Source organism: Callorhinus ursinus, unplaced genomic scaffold, assembly GCF_003265705.2.
Source record: "Callorhinus ursinus isolate GAN/ISIS: 27379988/994484 unplaced genomic scaffold, GSC_fseal_2.0 scaffold8, whole genome shotgun sequence".
NCBI lineage: Eukaryota > Metazoa > Chordata > Mammalia > Carnivora > Otariidae > Callorhinus > Callorhinus ursinus.
Window position 1 is genome coordinate 61,056,444 of NW_027397070.1, and position 21,709 is coordinate 61,078,152.

Sequence of the window (21,709 nt, forward strand, 5' to 3'; positions counted from 1 at the left end):
GGCCAGGCTCTTGGGGAAGGCACCGGGGCCACCTGCCACGCCCTGTGTCTGGAAGTGGGTCCCCTACAGGGGAGGTATTCCTGAGCTGGCATGAACACAACAACCATGCTCCTCACACTGCCCTCCGGCCTGTTCACACCTACCACCACTCCGTTTGGGAGAGGACAAAGGCTCTCTACACACAGGAAGCCTCTGGCCAAGCTCCACCCACAGACCTGCCAGGAGCCCTGCCCACCCCTCCTCTGGCCGAGAAATGCCAGCAGGAAGGAGAAAAGTATCCCATCCATCTACGACTGGGGGCCTCATGCCTGGCAGTGCAGAAGAGCCATCCGGGAGAGAGTCCACAGAAGGCACATTCCTGGGAGTCCAACTCCCAGGATCTAGGGTGGTGCCCAGGAATCTGCATTTTGAACAGGCCTCCTGAACGGACATGGACACAGGTGGATACAGACCACATCTTGAGAAATAGAGATCTAACACTCACAAGCAGCAGTTTCATAGCTTGAAACTGATTAATACTTTAAATTATTTCATTATTAAGTTGATGTTAATCACGTATCAACTTATTCAGAAGAGTTAACGCCCACTGCTCTCTCTTCACTTTCCACCCCCCTCCCCGTATTTTGTTATGGAAATTTTAAAGTACACCGAAAAACTGAAGTATTCTGAACGCCATACACATACCACCTAGATTCTGTAATTAGTGTTTTGCTCTATTTGCTTTATCACACATCCACCCATCTACCCAGCTCTCTGTCCAGTTTGTCTTTGGTTTTTGGATGTGTACACATCATACTTGGCTCTTTTCTAATCGCAGGTTTTATCACATGCAGGTCAATCTCAATTCGCAGACACATTTCTGTACGTCATTGCATACTTCTAATTACTTAAGAAATTATTCAGGAATCCTACGGGGAATCCCTTGGAAATGGGTATCAGCACACTCTGGAAAATCTGACTTTCCATATAAAGCTGGGCAACCTTGTTTACTGAAACACAAACACACAGGCCCATCAAATACACCTGTGCATCAAGGCAGTGCTGTCGCTTGACACGGAGCACTAGGGGGACTGAGTGGTCCAGGCCTGGGCACCCCCCCTCATTCCAGGGCAGATGGCCCACCTCAATCCCTGCAGGCCCCAAATACTGCTGGCTGTCAACCCAAAGCAACATGTTTTGAGGTCTCTGAGCTGCATTCCAGGTTAACTCCCAACACACACCTACCTGCCTACCTGAGTGCTCTGGTAGGCGGCTGGCCGGGGGGTGGGGGGGTGGGGGGGGAGCCTGGGCAGGGATCTGAGAAGGGGGGGCCCACTATGGCCCAGCAGCAGCCACCTCTGCAAACGCTGCCCCAAGAAAACCCCAGAAAGAATTCCTTCAACAGGTGTTTATCCACTGGTCTAGGTGCTGAGCATATATCCACAATCAAAGCCAACAAAATCCCCACCTCAGGGCCTATGCCAGTGGGAGTCAGGGAACCTGCAGCAGAAAGGGAGACTGGAACACAAGACAGACCTGGGTCCGCATGTGAGGCCAGTGGCCCTGCACAGTCCATTCAATCGCCCCGAGCTCAGCTCGTCCCCAGGGCTGCTGTGAGAAATGAATGAGAGCACACAGTTTTTGCTCTACTAATGCTCAGCCCCTCCTCGTCTTGTGGCAGGGAGTAAGCAGAAGGAGGTGGGCCCAACCAGGCTGATAGTAGCTGGCTGGTAGACTTCTCATAGCCCATGCATCCTGACACCCCTTGTGATCTGTTCCCCACCCAGCAACCCGAATGTGCTTTCTGAAATATAAACCACACTGTTCCCCTAACACGCTTCCTGAGGATGGCATGTACCTTCCATGGCTGGGGCTGATGACCCCTCCGGACAGTGAGCAAGGCTCATGTAACTACTTCAAATCTAAGGATGAGTGCCCAAGTACTCCCATCCGCTGACCCCTGTTATCATGGGCATCGGAACACAGCAAGACTTATCTTCTCTACAGGGCCCTGGACTCCAGGGACCAGTCCCACTGCATCAGCCAGACTGGGCTGCAAAGCCACTGCCTGCCCCCAAGTAAAATCTCACGCACACACACTATTTCTCTTGTGGTTAACAAAAACTAAAGCAAAATTTAAGGCATTACCAATCTCACCATAACTCTCCACTGGGACATTCATCAATGTGAAAAATGTTGCGGTTACTACAGAGAGGCATGAAATATGAGAACTGGAGAAATCTGAGGCCCCAGGGGTCCCAGGAGAAACCCTGAAAGTCTGGGAGCTGCATGAAGCAGGGCATGCATCATCTTGCGTCTAGATCCCTCGCTGCTGGTGCAGCCTTGGCGCCCCACAGGTGCTAGTGGGCTGTGTCCAGAGGACCATGCAAGGCTGCTTGGGCAGGGCCAGGCGTGAACACAGAGATCAGAGACTGGATCCTGACACCCACCCACTCCACGGGACAGAGTTGGGGTGAGAGGTGGGAACCACACTCCGCCTCTGATCCCATCTGGGGGCTGCATAAGGTCCCCCCAATGTGCAGGAGGGGCTGCTAGGGCAGCAGTCTGGGCAAACGTGCAAGACTGTCTGTCCTTCTCCCAACTGTGGCATTTCTAGTAAGTGATGAGGGGCCCCGGTGTGTGCCCACGTCCCAGAACCTGTCTGTGCCGGGGATTTATGCCTTTCAAATTCAGCGTGGCCAACCGACCGTTTCCAGGACAAAGCCAGAGCTGGAGTCCCACCCCCACCTCTGGCTCAGGCCAAGGCCGCAGCACCAAAGGTGCCTTCTCTGCAGGAGGTAGGGTGTCACATTCCTCAGGGAACAGACACTCCTTGGGTAATAAACAGGCCCTGCACCACGGTCTCCCCCCCCCTCCCCCCCTGGCCCAGAGGCAGGGCCTGCCTGCAGCAGGAGAGCAGGTCCAGGTCTTCAGCCACACAGCCTTCCCCAAGCATGCCTGCCAGCAGCATGGCTGGGAGAGGGCCACTGTGCTCCCCAGACCTGTGTTCAGTCCCCTCAAAAGCCTCCTGAGTGGCAACTGGGGTTATTTCTTACCAAACAAGCCCATTTGGTTTGCGCTGACATCCTGATTTTACCAGCTCATGACAATTACTTCCAGAGCCCCTGGGATTGGTGATGGGGGTAAAATCCCCAAATCTTTGGAAAAGAGGGCCCCAGGACCTGCGGCTGCTGGGCGAGGGGCTGAAGTATCAGTGACCCCACCTGGGTCTTGGTCTCCAGTCTCCCATTAGCCCTGAATGCCCTCCCCACCCCCTGCCATCCACCCAGAACCTCAGGATCCGAGTGGGTTCCACGACTGAGGGCTTATAATGGGACTAGCCCAAGTGCCAGGAATTCTGCCTCTTTCCTCTGAAAAAAACTCATGAAGTGGTAGGACTATCTCTATTTTAAGGATGAAGAAATGGAGTCCTGGCAAGAGTTAACCACAGAAAACGGCAAGAAGAAGAAGAAAAATCCTTGAGTAGAAGGTCATCACGGTGGTATGAAGCAGAAGAAGGAAAAATCCTAAAAGAAATCAGAGCTCTTCATTACAGAACCATGTTCCCTCCCCTCCCTCACCCGTCTGACACGTCCAGCCAGGCAAGGAGCACAGAGGGGCCTTCCGGGGCAGCACAGATAGGCTGAGGTATGTGGAAAGCATCGCTGTGGAGGTCCCATGTCTCCCTTTTTCCCAAACCCTGCAGGTGCGTCTGGAAGGCGCGGGCTCACCTCCATGCGGGCCTTATAGAAGTCCACGTCGTGCAGCTTCTCCTTGCAGCGCACCAGTTCCATCTCCAGCCTGTCCACGCGGTTGGCCTTCTCCCTCAGGGAGTCCAGCTCGTCTCGATAGGCACGAGCAGAGCGGGCATCAGCCGCCAGCTGGATGTTCTGGAAGGTGGGAAAAGGCAGGGGAACCCAGCTTAGGGTATCCCTCTGCGGAGGGAAGAGGGAGCCAAGTGCCTGCCATGTAATGTTTCCAGGACGTCCCAGGAGAAGCCAGGTTCTGGTGGCTGGGCAGGTCCGTGTGTGTGTGTGTGTGTGGGGGGGTCCCCACACACTGTCACGAAGACACAGGGTCACCCCCCAAAGCAGTTCTTAGGACAAGTGGCTCTCGGGCAGCGCTGCTTTGGGCCGGACAGAAACAGAGGCCTTTGCTGGAAGCTCCTGATGCTGCATTCCCAAACCTCCAGGCCACAGTTACTGGGGAGAGTCCCAGCCACCAGCACCACCAACTCCCCCCCGCCCCCGGACACACGCACAGGCCTTCCCGCTCACCTCCTGCTTGACTTTCTGCAGCTCCAGCACCAGCTGGTCCACCTCGTGCCTGGTGTCCACAAGCTGTTCTGTCTTCTCCTCCCTGGGCGGCGATTTGGAGGAACCGTGGTGAGGCCTCCTCAGTTAACACCCGCCCCCCCCGGCCCCCACCTCATGAGACCAGAGCAGGGAGAGAGAAGGGGACACTTCCGGGAGTGAGGAGGGCAGTGTACAGATGGAGCCTGCAAAAACGTTTCTACTCAAATGCTTTTCCCATTTTTAACTTTTTAAAGCCTGCTCTCCAACCCCACCCACCAGACTCTGCTGGATTTCCCTCTGAGGGTGCAGGGCAGGTAAGGAGGCTCTGGCCAAAGATGCATTCCCCATAGCCAGGCAGGCAGCGAGGGGGAGGTGGGTAGCTCCCAAGATGGGGTGAAGTGATATTCACCTGCTGCAGGAAAGAGGGGACAGCAGGTTTACCCGATGGGGTGAACGGCATCCTCCCTCCAGCCAAGAAAACATCCCCGTGTGAGGGTTCCTGCCCCCAACTGGACTCGTGTGAACAGGAGGCTACCTCTGTAGAGAATCTGTATCCCGGACTGGCAGGAGCCCAGACAGGGGGGCGACCAGTCCACATTCAAATAGCGACCCCGCTCGGAGCTGAGCCCGCTGATGCCGGGGCCCACGTCAGAGCGCTCCCGTCGGCTGCACCGCACAGAAGTAGACCGCATGACAGACACCCCCCCCCCCAACAGCAGAAAGGCAGCCCGAGGTCACCAGAGACTCACAGCTCCTGCCTGACACGGCGCAGCCTGGCCTTGGTGTCGGCCAGCTCCACGGCCAGGTGCTGCTTGTCCTCACTGGAGAGGCTGCTGGTGGGGCTGGGGGTGGACTCGGCGCTGGAGGACTTGAGCGGGCTGGGCGGGTGCTGTGCCTGCAGGTAGTCCCGCTCCTGGGTCAGGTCCACGATCAGCTGTGGTGGGGCGGAGAGAGGGGGGAAAGCAGAGGTCTCACCAGCACACCCCGCACAGCACACGTGGCCACACACGTCGGAAGACAAGGAGAAAGTGAGAGAAGAGGCCGGCTGGGAGCGAGAAACCACGAGGGAGGGAGGCAGGAGAAAGGGGGTGCGAGTTTTTAAGAAGAGACGAAATATCCAGTGGGGAGCGTGTGACTGGAGGAGCCTCCCCCCAACAAGAGCTCAGCATTTCTAGAACCTTCTCCCGCAGGTGTCAGGTGACGCACCTCCGTGCACTCGTCTCGCTCATCGATGAGCCTCCTGAGATGAAACACCATGTTCCTCGAGAGGGCCTCCAGCTCCTCTGGGGCCACGTCCGGGAGCTCCAGCCACTGCAGGTCGAACACGTTCTCCTGGTTGTGGGTCACCTGTGCGCACACAGGTAGGCACTGCAGAGGCCGGCCGGGAGCATCCACCTCCCCGGGTTTGGCGAGGTGGGGTCCTGGCCGACTCACTCCACCGACACCATCAACCCTTTACTGACAAATCCTCTGCCGTCAGAAGGGTACTGCATAAGTAGGTGCAAGCTCCCTTCCAAAACCCCTCCCGCTTTCAACACCGCCTTTAAGAGGACCTGGGTTTTGCTTGAATGCCAGAAAGCGCTCCTACAATATAGTCTTTCCCTAAACAGTCCTCAGATACTGTTCCTGGAGCACCGTCAACTTCCAACACAAGGAAGGGAAGCCTCAGGGGCTCTGAGGGGGAGGACCCTGTGTTATTACTTCAAATCAAACGTGAATACGGCAAATGTTAAAGTCTTATCAGAATGCTGGGCACATGACAATTTTATTTTGGGGGGAATAGGTCATAATCTAAAACGACCTTCAGGTAAGCCTGTATCTCATCCCCACAGGTCACCTAAGATCGTCTGGTTTCCCCTTTCCATCAGGTGTGAGCGGAGGCCCCCAGCTATGTCTGTTCTGGGCAGCCTCTCTATGGCTTCTGCCAGCCTGACCTTGCCGCCACCTCCCCCTCCAGACCTGCCCAAGGGGGTAGAAGATCTATTTTGAGTATCTGATGTCTCAGTTTTGGGAAGAGAATTATTCGTGGACTCAGGCTTCAACCAGGGAAAATAAAAAGAAACCAGGGCTATCCACTCAGTGAGGCACCCCAAAAAAAGTTCTTAAATTTTTCAGAGCAGTACATGGAGAGAGAAAACAGTTAAACAAAAACAAAAGATAGGGCCCTTTAGTTTCTCAAAAGGCACCCCCTTTCTTACCTGTCCTCCCCCCACCTTACAAAGGAAACACTGAGATTCAGCTGATCACGAAGGATCAGGAAAAATCTCATCCCGTGGTTCAGGGTGCACTCAGGACTCGGAGCAGAGGCTGGGTTCTAGGCCGCCCCCAAACCAAGGCTGGGGAAAGGCCTCTGTGGAGGGGGCACAGGGGCTCAACCCCAGGAGCACGTCAGTCCCCCAAGGAGCTTTTTAATTAAAGGTTGGTGCCCATCCTCCCCTAGTTCTGCACACCCGAACATTTAAGAAGCACCCAGCTAATGGTGAAGCCCGGCCCCCACCACCAGTCACCACATGAGAGGCTACATGTAGGACTCCTTTCTGGCCACATCGCTTCTCTCGCTCTTTTTCTTTAACATCCTGCTGTCTGAGCAGGAAAGGCAAAAAGTGGAAAGACCTGGCGAGTCTCAAGGCCCCACGATAAACACAATTTTCAAAATACACAGACGTGCAAGGAAAATTAAAAAGCAGAACCATTCTGAGGCTCACCATTGGTCAGCCCCTGATACGGGCAGTTCAGAATATTCGTTAGATTACTGACTTTCCCCCCTCCCTACCTGCAACGAGCTGCATCTATCTCCTTTAAATCCTGGCTCAGAGCTCACTGCCCCCACGCGCAGCGCCCTGGGCAGCTGCGGGAGCCCCCCGAGCCCAGGAGCAGCCTGTCCCCGGTGCCAGCACGGGGAGCTCTGCCCTCAGCTGCTTCTGCCAGTTAGACACCCACTCCTCCAAGCTCCTGCGCTTGTCTTTTTTGTGTCTTTACTTCATCTGTCCAATTACACTGGAGACTGAACCGTATCTCCTAAGGTGATTAAAGCATACAGGGCTCCTTTTGGAGAGAGGGTGGCGTGGAGGTCAGGGAAGGCAATTTTCAGGTGGGCACTTGCCTCTCCAGGCTCATTTTCCAGGGAAACCACGTCCACCTAAGGGCAATGGTGGAGGGGCTGCTCTCAGGCAGAGACCTCCTGACCCCATCCATCCAGGAGACTTGGTCTCTGCACAAGCCCTCTGGGACTTGCCAGTTTTTAACTCCCCAAGTAGGGGCAGCTTGTTTGTCTGCCACGTCACTGACAGAGGCAGAGAATCTCTCTCTATAAAGATCAACCATTCGAAGGAGGGTGACATTTGCCAGAAGACATTCTCAGGGTCTGTAAATCAAATTCTGAGCCTAAACCACTTGGTAGCTCTTAAAAATAGTCTGAGTCCATATTAGGCAAGAAGAGGAGGCAAAAGAAGACTTGATTGAGGGTTTAAAAAAAATTTTTTTTATTTTTACCCCATTTTAGCTTGCTGATCGTTACCTTTCCAAATAGAATCAATGTGTCTGCAGCATCTGAATCCTAACAGAAGCATGATCTTTAAGCTTTTCCCCCGTGAAGCATGCCCAGCTCCGAGTGGCCACAGGAGCGGCCGTCCACAGCCACGCCCCACAGAGCCACACACCTACCTCCTGTATATGGGCCACGATCCCAGCTTGGGTCTCAATGTCCAGCTGTTTGATTCTTTCAATAAATTCCTCTTTCCTCTCACACTGCGGAGGGTTACAGGTATTAATGGAAGCTCTGCGAGGGCAACCTGGGGCCACCCCACCGCCAAAGAATAGTTTCAAAACAAATTGCCCAGCCACACAAGCCTTCTCCCGGCTTCCTCCTTCATAACCAAGCAAGCGCCTGTCCTCCCAGCAGCCCTCCCATGGAGGCTTCTCTAGAAGTTGCTCAGACTACCGGTATCAGACCTATAGCAGAATCACCTGGGGAGTGATTTTGAAAAACCTCATCCCAGACTGACAACACTGAGGAGTTTTTTGGGGGGGGGGGGCGGATGCTGAAGTCTGTACTTTAATCAGATCTCCAGGGGATTCTTAAACAAGAGCAGGAACACCCGGTCTAGGCCAGGGGCTGGCAAACTTCATCCGTAAAGGGCCAAATGTATAAAAAATAAAATAAAAATCTCAGACCCAGTGGGCCATTTGGCCTCAGCTCTGCCACTGTGGCGTGAATGCCGCCACAGAGGATATGTAAAGGAGCGAGCATGGCTGTGTTCATAAGACTTCACAGGTGGCAGGTGAATGTGGCCCACAGGCCGTAGTTCAAGATGCTTCTATACTGGGGACAGGGTGCTAATGGCATCCTGGCTCACGGGTCCCCACCTGCCCTCTGGCCCAAGGTGCCCTGTGCCAGACATGGTGGCCACCACTCTCTCAGGAACCCAAGAACTCCTACCTCACGACTGCAAACCCACGATGGCTGAGAGCAGGCCCTCCCCCGCCCCCCGGCCCGGGCCCCATCCCTACCTGGACGGCACAGCCCAGTACCAGCAGCAGCAGCTTCTTTATTTCTTCCATACTCTTCCCTAAACCAAAAGAGCAACATATCTAGTTAAACTCAACTGTTCATAAAATTTCACCAGTGATCTGTGTCTGCAGCAGGGGGGAGGGGAAGTGAAACCCAGCTAGAGAAACAGTAGTCTTTCTGTCCAGCGATAACCATCTAGGTGTGCACACTCCCATCTGTTTTCTTTGTATGGGCTGATTTTTTTTAAACAAATGAGAATTCTGTCCATAGCTATCTGCGGCCCTTTTCCATTCAGATAGCATAAATATCCTCTCATGATAATGAATGAACTTGAGAACCAGCAGCTCTTTTTGCAAAGCACAGGGGAGAGAGTAATCCCCATGGGAAATACCGAGTGCTCCAAAATAAGGCTGTATATATCTCTGCCTCTCCATCATGCAGAATGTCAAACAGACAAGGGAGAACAGCAGAACCAACCCCCCACCCCCATCACCCTGCTTCACATGATCAACAGTTTGCACATCGGTTCACCCCCTCCCCCGCATTCTCTCAGTGTTTGGCTGGAGTGTTCTAGAGAAGATCCCAAACATGTATGTGTCTTTTTTTTTTTTTTTTAAGATTTTATTCATTTGAGAGAGACAGTGGGAGAGAGCGAGCGAGTGAGCATGAGCGGGGAGAGGGGCAGACAGAGAGGGAGAAGAAGACTCCCTGCTGAGCGCAGAGCACAACACGGGGACTCCATCCCAGGACCGCTAGATCATGACCCAAGCCGAAGGCAGAAGCTTAACTGACTGAGCCACCCAGGCGCCCCTATATGCATCATTTTTGATGGTCTCATACTGACTTTGTACAAAGGCCACAAACTTATTCAACCAATCCTCTTTGAGAGGTTCCAGTTTTCGCTATTTTAACCTTAGTGGCTAATTATGCACATCCTTACCTCCTCCTTTAATAAATGGCCCTGCAGAAGGGCTTTACCCATTCTACTTTCTCATAACCGAAAAACAGCAAGTCCCAGTCCCCCATCATCCCACGTCTCTATCCTCCCACTCTTTCTCCGTTTTGCCGGAGAGGCCAAAAAAATCTTATTTTGCCGTTTTGCACTTTGTCTCTCTGATTATGCTTGAGACCAAATGCATCCTTATCTGCCGGCCTAATCAGTTTTGATCACGTAAATAAACAGAATCAGACACTGGGCTCTAGACTGGCTCGGTCACCCAAAGAGTTGTGACTCCAACAAGCCGAACTCTCGTCTCGCAGGCTTGGTCTCCGTATCTACGAAACGGTTTCCATACCTTACAGTGTGATGAACTGGGTGATGTGCAAGTTTGTTTGCAGGTGAAAAATTCCACAGGGCTCTCCCATTCTTACTGTGTCCTGTTCTATTTGGGAGAGAAGCAACATGCCACAAATAGCATGGTTTTCTCGAGAGACTTAGTGGCACCTGCTCACTCTGTGCAAATATGGCCCAGCGTATCCCCAACAACCGCCAGGACAAAAAAACCGAGCTTGAGTCCCAAGAATTAGTGTTGTGGTTCATTTCCCGTCCCTGGGCACAATGTGTATGTGGAGTGACATGTGATCTTGTCCCGGTATTTCTCAACTGAGAAACAGCTCAACACAGCTTCTCCCAAGATCATGGTTGAGTCTCAGGTGTGGGGGCTGGGCATTAGCTCAACCAAAACTGCACTCCCCCTTTCTCACCTTCCAGGCTGAAGGTGGGCAGGAGGGGTTGGGGGGCTGGGCCTCAGGGACCCTTCAGAGCACTCAGATCCACAGTCCTAAGAATACGCTTAAGGGTTGGCACTGCACATCTGTGTACCATGGTCAAGCACTTCTCTTTGCTGATAAGGTCCAGAACTTTATCAATGTTTGAAACGGGAAAATTTTCAGACTAATGAATTCTTTTAACTGGAGGCGTTTTCCTTAGCCCAAGAGGTTCTAACCCATAGACATAAATAAATACATGACCACAATGACTAACCTTTGCATTAAAGCTGAGCTGATGATCAATCATGATATTAGTTTTGATAACAAGGAAATGCCCACCTGAACATTCAAAGCCTGCAATCAGTCTCACCAAAATCTTTCCCTGGCCACAGTCCTGCATCCAGCCCATGGTGAGTGCTCTCACCTCTGTCCCCTCGGTCAGTTCCCAGACACCCGGCAAGTGCCCCTCATAAGCCTTTGGTGGACCTAAAAGGTGCAGACCCGCCCCCCCCCCCCAGGTGTTGCCAGTGATGATTCACCTTCCACAGGCCACGCGCCTGATGTATAACCAGCAGGCAGCAGACATGCAGGAGGAAAGCATCTGGAAGGTCTCAGATCAGCTCAGACAGAAGTCAGAGTTCACACAGTGAATCTTTACATACTCTGTTCACAGGAAAGGCCCCAAAGGTCCTAATTATATCATACTTTAGAATAACTTAAACTCCAATGATCCACGTTCCCCAGCTCATGATGGATAAAAAATTAAACTCTGATGATCCACATTCCCCAGCTCACGATGGATAAAAATTTAAACTCCGATGATCCACGTTCCCCAGCTCACGATGGATAAAAACAGCAAACTGACTGCGGGAACAACAGTCCCACTGCCAACATCAGGAGCATCAGTCAGCTACCTGACTGCAGGGAAGAGACCAGAAACCCCGTGCGCACGCACACAAAGGCCTCAAACTACATTCTGTGGCTTCTCGGTAAAAGAACAAAGGGTTCTGTTCCCTCAGCACCAGGCAGCCACACACAATGCCAACCGTGAGTCATTCACTCACTTGCTCGCACCCGTTAGAAAAGTATGGAATTCCTGTTTGCTACATTTTAGAACAGAGTCGGGGCAAAGCGTTTAAAGGGAGAGGGTCTTCAAAAAATTTTCACGGAAAAAAATTATTTAAAATTAACTTTTCGGCGATGAACGGGGTCCTAGGAAATTTGCCTCTGCCGTCATTCATTTCTTTTTAAGATTTTATTTGAGAGAAAGAGAGAGAGCACAGAGGAAGAGGGAGAAGCAACCCCCCCCCCCCCCCCGCTGAGCAGGGAGCCCGATGCGGGGCTCCATCCCAGGACCCCGGGATCATGACCTGAGCCGAAGGCAGACGCTACCCAGGCGCCCACCTGTGCCCTCAGTTCAAACGAAGCAATGCTGTGCGTGCTCAGTCTCACCAGGCGAAGCAAATACAAACATTTGCTTACAACAAACGCACCCTGTGATTTTTTACCGCTCCACAGATTCCTATGCAATTAAAAAAATAAATAAAAAAGAGCACAGGTTCCCTCGTTTCTCCCAGGAAGCTGCTACCAAATTTCTCTCAAGATTTCAACAGTAAGGCGAACTACTGCTATTTTCATAAATCCGCCAGATTGTGGGTTTTGAATAGTTTCAAAACATACCAGAAGACTCTGTACTGGGTCCCTGCCAGTGAGGCTGGCTCAGTGACACAGTTAAGCAGGCAAAGAAATAGACCTACAGACAACGCCCTCCTAAGCCCCTACTATGTGCTAGGGGCTTGCTGAGCACAGAACTGGAATCAACACAGTCCTCTGAGCTCACACCAAGACCACCAGCAGTTTTAAAAAGCTGATAAGCGCTATGGAAACCCAGAGGAAGGACATCTAGTTCGAAGTAAGGCTCAGGCAAGGCTTCCTCAAGGAAGTGACCTCTGAGCTGAGACCCAAGGATGAGGAGCGATGTGGGAGGCAGAACCAGAGCATTTCGGGTGCGGGGATCAGCACATGCAAGGCCCAGAGATAAGGGAAGAGGGCGTTTGTCAAATTATAAATGCTTCCTGGTTAAGCTCACTAGGACGGGTTTTCAGAGCGAGAAATGGGGGCAGGGTACGAAACGATGTGGATTTCTGTACTGAATGAGTCACAAGCAACCAAGGGGTGGGGGGGAGGGCTGAAAACATCCAACACTCTCTGCATCTACCCGCAACCCCAGGGGGAATCCCATGACAGCCTGAGCTAATGGCTGAGTCTAAGAAAAACCTTAGTTACTTTACTACCTGCTTCTTGAAGTCTCGACACAGAGAAACTCAGAGCAGCCATTCTTCGCAGAGCCAGAATGCATCTGCTGATCTAAGCTACATATAAAGCTACAGATGTTTGCAGCAGTCAGCTCCCAAAACAGAAGGGAAACTATCTGATATTGCATGTGTGGTGAGGGTGGGCATGGGAATAGGAGGGTAGTTTGACAATTAAAGTACATGAACTTCTAAAACGTGGCGGCTGGATTACATCAGGGTTGGAAAATCCCCTCTCTCATCTTGTGTCCGTGGCACACAAGGCTCATCATTCCCATCAGCTGCTTACTGAGCCTGGAATGAGGCCTCAGAATCCTTCTGAACAAAGCACATGACAGCCACTGCCAATCAGCGGAAGATGACACATGCTACAAAACCCATCTTCCCTGCCTGGTACATGATCTCTAGGGTCCTTTGTGGCTCTACTCTGATTCTCTAAGAGGCATCCGTCTGAACGTTCACACTTCCTGGTCTCTGGATACAGAAAATAAAGCTTGTCCTCTATCAATGATCGCTTCGGTATGAAGGTGGGGATTTGGGCAAGGGGACACCCAGTCCCTTCTTAGATGGAACTCCTCCTGCCCCCAGTTGCACACCCTCTGCCTGGCTTTGACGTCGGAAGGTGCGGCGATGACCTGTTAAGACCAGAGAAAAGTAATGACAGAGTCTTCTCTGTCTCGCTAACTCCGCTCTCCACAACCACAGAGGCCCAGGATCTGCAAACTGCCAGCAAGGCTGAGGTTTTAACCCTCACAGGTTGGAGAATGTACCCATTCGAGTTAATTCTGCCCTCCCCACATGCCCTTCATGCCTACAGACCATGACTGCCCTTACACAGAGCACACGATCGTTTGACCGAATCCCCAGAGGACAGTATTCTCTCCATCTTACAAACAAGAACAGGCTTAGACAAGTGGAGTCACAGAACTCAGATCGGGTCCCGGGCTGGTCACCGCCTGCTTTGCCCTAACTCCCTACCATCCCTGTCATTACTAATGGTCACAGTTCCTTCCAGAGCAAGGCTCTATCTGGTTGAGCATGTGATGCCAGCACGCCAGTGTGCAGGCGGTTAACCAGGTAAGCAGGTAGTGCCTGTTGCCTGGACGAGTCACGTTAAACCGTTCACGTCGAATCCCCGGGTAGAAGAACACGGAGAACGGGCTCACTTTCCTTCCCTGCTGGGATGGAGACCACGCCTACGTATGTATTTTTTCCTTACTAATTCTACATGCTGCTCTCCTCTGCCTTATGTGCTAGAGTCAATCACCAACTATGCTCTGCTCAGTTTCTTATTTAAAAAAAACACCTATCCCCTAAGGGTGATTATGGGGCTGTCTTGTTGATTTGAAACTAGCACTGCACTGAGCACGACCCGTGTACATGTCTCCTCAGTGCAGACACCCCGAGACTCACCCACACGTGGCACAGCTCTGGGGGCCCTCCTGGGGGCTCCGCTTACATCAAAAACTGCGGTTTATTACTACTTTCACAGTCAGGGTCACCTTCCCCGGGCACTGCCAAGGAACAGAGTGGATGGCACACTCCTGGCGGGTGGGCCCATGGGGACCCTCCACACACCTGTCCCACCCGGTCCACGTGGTCTCAATCAGGCACCTCCACCTGCCACCTCCCCGTCTGAAGAGCAAACCCTGTGAAACCCTTACCTAGCTTTCTTACACCCAGAACGCGGCCCCCACCAGGCATTAACATAACCTCTTTATTTAATTATTAAATAAGTGGTTATCACAGGTGGATTCTGGCAGGTACGGAGTCACATGTCCGTGTGAAATGGGCAGAGGCTTCCCAAGCGCAGCCTGACCAGTGGACCCCTCATCCCAGTGTCTGTCCACCGCCCACAGCAAGCCTGCCCCCAACCCGTGGACCCCCCAGCAGCACCGTGTGGGCAGCAAGAAGCCTCTGCCTGGTGACGGAAGGCAGCTGCCCCCAGGTGACTGAGAGCTCGGCAACAGCCACAACAAGCCCCTCGGACGGCATCACCCACCACGAGGGCTCCCCACCGCACCCAGCCTGCCTAGGCCACAGCAGGGGAGAGCTAATTCTCCCGAGTATCCAACACCAGAAGACCAGAAAAAGCAGAATCGACCACCAGACTTCAGCGGGAGACCCGGCGTTCGCACGGGCTATCAGTGAGAAGGTAGCAGCCCAGGCAGGACAGGATGTGAGGCAGGGTCCCTCCCAACCACCAGAAGGAAAACTCAAAGCCCACATCCTATCAGTGACCATAAAGACCTTTCACAAATAACATCTCGTCCCTCCTCCGCAGACGGCCACGGCCACAGGGCACAGTCCCGCTGGAAGCCATGGCGTGGTTTCCGAAGCCCGGGAGCAGTCTGTGTCCAGACCAGCGCTAAGAAGTTTACTAAACAAAGGCCGGTATCCAGGCAGATCCCGCGGGCTGTGCAGAAGGCCGGCCTTTGGCCGCGCTGGAACGCCTGCCCAGGCCTGGTGTTAACCAAGCTCTTCAAGTTCCAGGAAAAGCCAAGTGCTGGCTGGCAGCTCAAGTGCCTGGCAACCCCCACGTTCTAGAGGGGACTGAAAAACTCATCTCTGAGGCCAGCCAGCAGCATAGAAGCAAAGTAGCAGGACGTGGCCTTGCCATGTGAAATAGGGTTTGGGGGCCTTTCGGAGCCTGTTCCCTCAAGGAAGGAATGGGGAGCATGAACAGGATCGAATGGCTACAAGGTTGGTTTTCCTTTGTTCGCTTACTTCTCGCCTCTTCATTTCAAAGACATGAGGTTTTTGTAATAAATACAGAAATAAAAACACATGCATGCAAGACAAGATCAGAGTTAGGGAGAAATGAAAAAAATAAAAGTTTGGAGAAAGAACCCAAGAATCTCTCATTAACCCCCAACGGTGGATGCTTTTGCCACCCCGTCCCTTGGCAAGCAGGGTGGGGGAGGCAGGACTGCGGGAAGATGGCAGGGGAGGGAAGCCAGCCCTTGTGGTCTTTAAGGGCACACTTCTCAGGGGCAAGAAGATTGTTCCTAATAAGCCAGACTCTGGGCCCTCTTCCTGGCTCCCACGGGCACACCGGCCCGGCACAAGCTCCTGTTCATCATCAAAACACAGAGCCACACCGTGTGGACTACGAGGGAAGGTTTTCATGGGATCTGAAAAGCACTTCCCCGATGCCCTTGACAGGAGAGCAAGCAAACGCTGAGAGGGTTAAATATTAAATTCCAGGAGTTTCAGGGAGTTCCCGTTTCCCTCCAGCCTTTGAAATGTAAACTTCAGCTGTGACGGGACTTCCTCCCAGTGTCCCGAGTATGATGCCCCTCATGGGACTCCCAGCACAGTTCCACTCCTCTGAGCTCCTCCGTCCCAGGACATCTTCCCTTCTGACGCTCTGCCACACACCTCCTCCAGGGAAGTTTTCCTGGCCTGCCCAGGCAGAGCGCATTACCTGCTCTGCACTCTGTGGAAAGTGCACTTACATCACTTCTTACTCTAGAACAGGTCTAGTAGTTACCAACACTGCCTTCCTCCCGTCCCTTCCCCAAAAAAGACTGGGGGCTTCTCGAGCAGAGACAACCTACTTGTTTCCAGGGCCCCTGGACCCAGCGGGAGAGGGTGGGCATTTGACACAAAAGCTGAAGGAGAGGGACAGACTGAGCTTCTCTGTGGGGCCTCTGGCTACGGGGTAGTCTGCTCAGAAAAGGAAGGGAACAGGGCCATTCTAGTCTTCTATTGGGGGGGTTGGAAAGTGGCCCTCTGGTCTCCTCAGCCAGAGCAGCAATCGAAACGGAGGCTTGCATGGGGTGGGAGAAAGGACAGTCATAGCATCTGTGGGCACAGAACGCTCTGAGGTCTCAAGGTGCTTTCTGTCACTGGAAGCCCTTCAAGGACCCCCAGAATATGGAGAAAACTAAAGACCAAGGGCAAGCCCACTGAATAGCAATAAATGGACTCCCCCAGGCTATCCTCCAAAGTTTCGGCCATACTCACAGACAGCACTCTGCAGGGTCCAGGGTCAGCCCCTCCACGGACCCAGGAATCTCGCCAGGTGTCTAGAATACAAGCAGCACTGCACAGAACGATGACGGTGGCCGCCCTCCTGCCTGTCCACGTATATATCCATCTGCGGAACTTAGGGTGACAGATATGTCTCTTTCCTATGGGATCATCACACTGTGTGCCTCTGAAGGAGTTCCCTCTCCTCTCTGGGCTGGGTTTCTGCACCTACGTGCCTGCCTCCCTCCCTTCCGTTCTCCACATCTGAGGTGGGATCAGCCATTTACAAGTCAGAAAACCACTGCTGCACTTGGATACAATTGGATACAAACCTTGGAAGAAAAGCCATGCTCTCTTCCAGGGAGACTGTTGATTCATCGGAGAAATTAATTCGCTAACACCCTGGCTTCCTGTCAGGCAAATCTAGTCTTTGTGTGGCATAGTGACAGGCCTGGCTGCTGAGGAAGCAGGGCTTGAAGGGACCAGGGAGCTGGTCTACGTCTAGTCCAGAACCTTCCCTCGGTCTACGGATAAAGCAGACATCACCCTCTCTTGGTTCTCGTGACTTCTTCCAGAACAGACTCTGGTAAACCACGCAAATGTACTTAATGGATGCGCAAGATGGTTGGGTGAGGGCAGTTTCCAGTGCATCATCTCGGGCCTCGCGGAACCACAAACATGGTCCTGGGCAGAGATCAACTCTCACTTGACCCTGACCATTGACATTCGACCTCTGCATCTGGGAGAGCATGTGTTTAACACTCGCCAGGAGCACTGGCTTGAAGGAATACACAAGTGGGGACAGGAGAGAGGAGGAGATAAAGGTGTGTATCCAGCATGCATGCTTTATTTATTGAGCACCTACTATGTGCCAGGCACTGCTCTAAACACTTGGAATACACTGGCAATAATATAAAAGTAAAAAACCCAAAGATTCCCGTCTTCATGAGAGATTACATTCGTGTGTGTGTGTGTGTGTGTGTGTGTGTGTGTGTGTGTGTGTGTGTCTAGATGCTCTCCTGGGTCCTGTCCCGCCCCTGGCACCCAGCACCATTGAGGTGCATTTGCCAAAAGAAAAAAAAAAAGCCCCCCACACAACCAAAAAACAAAACAAAACCCTAAACTGTGAAATGTTATAAATAACAGAACGGTGCCAACATCAACCAAAAAGAGCACAGAGCCATGCTCCTAAGATATGTGTGGCAGAATTAGTAAAAAAGCAGCACCCCTCCCACCTCCCAAGCCCACTTCTAGGCAACCACACAAAAAAGAAACCAACTTTGTTCTTTATTTAAAAAGAAACCCAAAATGCTTCTTCACCCATCTATGTCTTAAAATTTGAAACAGAAAGCACTATTCCATAAATATGCCTCTGTGTCTTCTTGCTGGTGGGTCTCCCTTGCCAACCTCCCCTGTTCTCAGAGGCCCCCTGGGGCCGCTGTCAAAACCTACCCAAGCATGTGCCCAGCTCACAGCTCCCTGGCCATGATGCCATGGTGAGGCGACCCCAGCCCTCCGTGTGCCCAAGCCACCGGCACTCAGGCCCCGCCTGGAGGACGCCCCCAACCCGAGCTTACTGCCGGGCCGATGTGCACCGTCTCTTCCCAGCCTCTCCTTCAGAGCTGGTGACACCACCTTTTTGACAGATGTGTACTGATTCTATTCGGTGCTAGGGACACTCCATTCACCTGTCAAAGCCTCAAAAGCAGCTCCTCCACAATGTTCTAAACCTGAATTGTGGTGAAGGTTGCACAATTCTATACCTTTGTGACAAAAAAAAAAAAAAAAAAAAATCACTACGTTGTATACTGAGGATGGGTGAATTTTATGGTATGAAACTATCTCAATAAAGCAATTTCAAAAACAAGTCAGTGTCCAGTCCTTGCAGATGCTTCTGCTCATCAACAGACCTAAAGTGGGGACCTGTGTCCTCTGCATATGGACAACCTCTCTTGGCCCCATGTGGTTCAGAGGCTGGGACAGATACACTGCTGAGGGGGAGGCTGGAGCCAGGGTCCCGGGGTATGGAGGTAGTTGGTGAAGGGGCCTCCGGAGGACAGGCTTCCAGACGGCAGCAGGAAGGGGGGGGAGGAGGGACACTGACAGGGAAGAGAAGGGACACCACCAGAAGGAGGGTGGGCAAGCTACTCTGTCATACACAGCATGACAGTGTGACAGGGCGGCTGGATGGGGGAGTGGATGTGTTTGATGTTAGACTGGACCATACGCCACCACCATGTCTGTAGGTCAAAATGGTCAAATACTGGCCCAACCTGACACATCTGCATGTGATACCAATGGGGAGCTCAGGCTCCGGGGGTCTGCTTACCGGCTACAGGACCAAGGGCTTGTCACTTAAACCCTACGAGCCTCTGTCTTCTCATCTATAAATGGGATGGCACAGCTGCACCCCAGAAGCACGATCCCATTCCCATGTTTTAACACATACACGGTGCCCAGCACGTGGCGGGCTTACCAAGGGCTCAAGGAGGGAGCATCCTCCTTGCCTGCTCCTCACCTTACACCTCTGGCTGTCTCCAGAGCAGACAGAGGAGCAGAACTAAGCTTGAACCACCAACCTCCCACAGGCATCTCTCCCCACCCCTATAAAACCAGCCCCTGAATAAATCAGCACAAATCTGCTCAGCAAAGCAGACCCCCCCTTTCCTGACGTTACTACGGAAACGCGAGAGTGCCAACTGCCCTTGGGGCCCAGGGCTGTGGCTGGGATGGGCGGCATCTGGCATCCTCTACCTGGCGGGGAGGGGGAACCCTGAAATAAAGCCAGACGACAAATGGCCTGAAGGCAGAGCCAGGGGCAAGGCGAACCAAAAGCTCCCCTCGTTTCTAGCGCACCAAGCGGGGGGAGGGCATTCACCACCAGGAGCCACCAGGTGGGCCTGCGCGGCCTCTGCAAAGCCATGGCTGTGCAAGGTGTGGGTGCTCACGGCCAGGTATGCTAGAGACTAAGGGGAGGCCTGAGAAACCTCTTCCTTTCGGCTCACACGGAGAAAAGGCAGACACGCCAGCCCGCGGGGCCCCCAGAGGACACCCGCTGCCCCTGACCCGGTGGCTCCAGATGCTACTGCAGCTCTTGGGGACCACAGCACTCAGATACCACTTCTCCGTGAGAACTGTCCTGGGCCGGTCACTCAGGGCTCTCCTCCTTCAGTCCTGAGGCAACACTAGCTACTCTCATATGAACAGGGGCAAGGGCGGCCAGGTGCCAGTGGGAAGGGGGTGAGGAGATGCCACAGGGGAAAGCTTCAGTCCTTTCTGTAAAAGCCACCACTGTGTGGGGTCCTTCCTGCACTCCTGGACCCTAACCCATTCTAGGAGGCCAGAGACTGACGCCAACCAGGTCTCCAGCGGCACAAGTCCCAGCCGGCGAGTACGCTGTCCCCAGGGTATGCACGCCGATGTCCACGAGCCATGCGTGCGGGTCAAGGCACACAGATGTGGCAGGGAAGAAATCCACCACCCTCTTCAACTCACCTGATGAGTTAGTTGGCAGGTATGAGCAACGCTCTGATTTTCTGGAAGGTGTCCAGGAGGACATTTCTTTCAGTCCTTCAAAGTCACACCGAGTGTCCCAGCCTAGGACTTAGAAACCTTGCCCACGTGGGCGCCAGAGACCGGCGGGAGGCGTGCAAACAGATACAAGACGGGACATGCTGGAGAGATCCAGCACGGGGTGAACGAAAGCGTGGCGAGATCCCTGCGGAAGGAACATTAGTTCCCTCAAAAGATTCTGACATTCTTGCCGATAGCTCCCACATCCCATGATGGTGTGGGTTCCACGCTCACTAAGGAGAGACCCCCAGCAAGTCCACCACACGACTTGGGTCCCTAAGCCCGAGGAAGCGGTGGCCTCGCCTGCCTCTGCACTTGCAAAGGAGGGGTTGGGAGGATTCATTCTTAAGGTGAAAAAAAGGCACGCTTGGCTTCCTGCCTCGGGGTAATAAACCATCCCTCAAAAAGCTCGCCGGAACGATCACGTGTTTTCACGTGCTGGCCCAGAGCTGGCCGCCAGAGCTGTGCGTCCGGCAGCTGCTCAGGGCCCACGGCGCTGCCCCGGGCACCACGGGGGGGCAGCTTCCACTCACCAGACAGTGGGTCTTTGCCAATCATCAAGACATTGGGCAAATTCATTACGATCAGCTGCTGGAGAACTTCCTACAGAAACAAAGGGGGAAAGATACCGTTAAGGACAGGAAACAAAATTAAAGAATGACTAAGAAAATTACAGTTTATCAAGTCACTGGATGAACGTGCGTGCAGCCATTAAGTGCTAAGTATGAAGATCCTCTATAATAGGAAGGAATATTTAGGATACAAATAAACGTGGAAAGTCCAAGTTAATTATACTTCTGCCTTGATCATGAACAAATAAAAATCATGCCTACAGATGCACGGAGACCTTGGGAAAAAGAAGATCTACTGCAGGGTCGGATAGAGGATTAGGTGTAAGTTTCTTTCTAAGACAGGTCTTTATTTTTATTGTACGGTTTGCTGGTGCAATTAAAAAAAAATACAGAGTAAAGATGAGAGATAAGCTACGGAGTCTTTATAACCTGATGATTCAGGATCCTAGCATTCAACACGTCTTTGGTACAAGCTGTAAATGAGGAGACTTCTCTCATTTACAGCAGCGGCTTCCCCGGGAGAGGGGATAAATCACAGCTAATCTGCACCCGTTAGAGGCAGCCCGAGGAAATGAGCTGCCTTCTGGCCCTCACACCAAGGGGCTTTGAAAGAAGGCCCAGGCACCAGCCATCAGTCATGCCCCCCCCCCCCCCCCCCCCCCCCCCCCGCCGTGTCTGGGGTCTTTAACAAGCTCCCCCAGCGGAGTGTGCTGGCCCCGATGCACCGTTTCCCAGAACACTTCTCGGGACAGGTCTTCTTCCCTGCCCTGATGTGCCTTGTTT

General features: G+C 52.8%; 1 protein-coding gene across 5 annotated transcripts in view; it reads right to left on the reverse strand.

Moving 5' to 3' along the window:
* The window catches only part of CCDC88C (coiled-coil domain containing 88C), a 125,604-nt gene that overhangs the window by 53,725 nt on the left and 50,170 nt on the right, over window positions 1-21,709 (reverse strand). For 3 of the 5 annotated variants that reach the window (XM_073895770.1, XM_025869467.2, XM_073895771.1), the window contains 7 exons: window positions 20,888-20,957; window positions 8,784-8,842; window positions 7,938-8,021; window positions 5,481-5,621; window positions 5,024-5,208; window positions 4,257-4,338; window positions 3,711-3,869 (listed from right to left, as the gene is read on the reverse strand). In XM_073895770.1, the coding sequence (XP_073751871.1) occupies window positions 3,711-3,869; window positions 4,257-4,338; window positions 5,024-5,208; window positions 5,481-5,621; window positions 7,938-8,021; window positions 8,784-8,842; window positions 20,888-20,957 (780 nt within the window). Of the gene's footprint in view, window positions 1-3,710; window positions 3,870-4,256; window positions 4,339-5,023; window positions 5,209-5,480; window positions 5,622-7,937; window positions 8,022-8,783; window positions 8,843-15,056; window positions 15,146-20,887; window positions 20,958-21,709 lie in introns of those variants that run through there. The other 2 variants (XM_073895773.1, XM_073895774.1) reach the window with 2 other exon arrangements.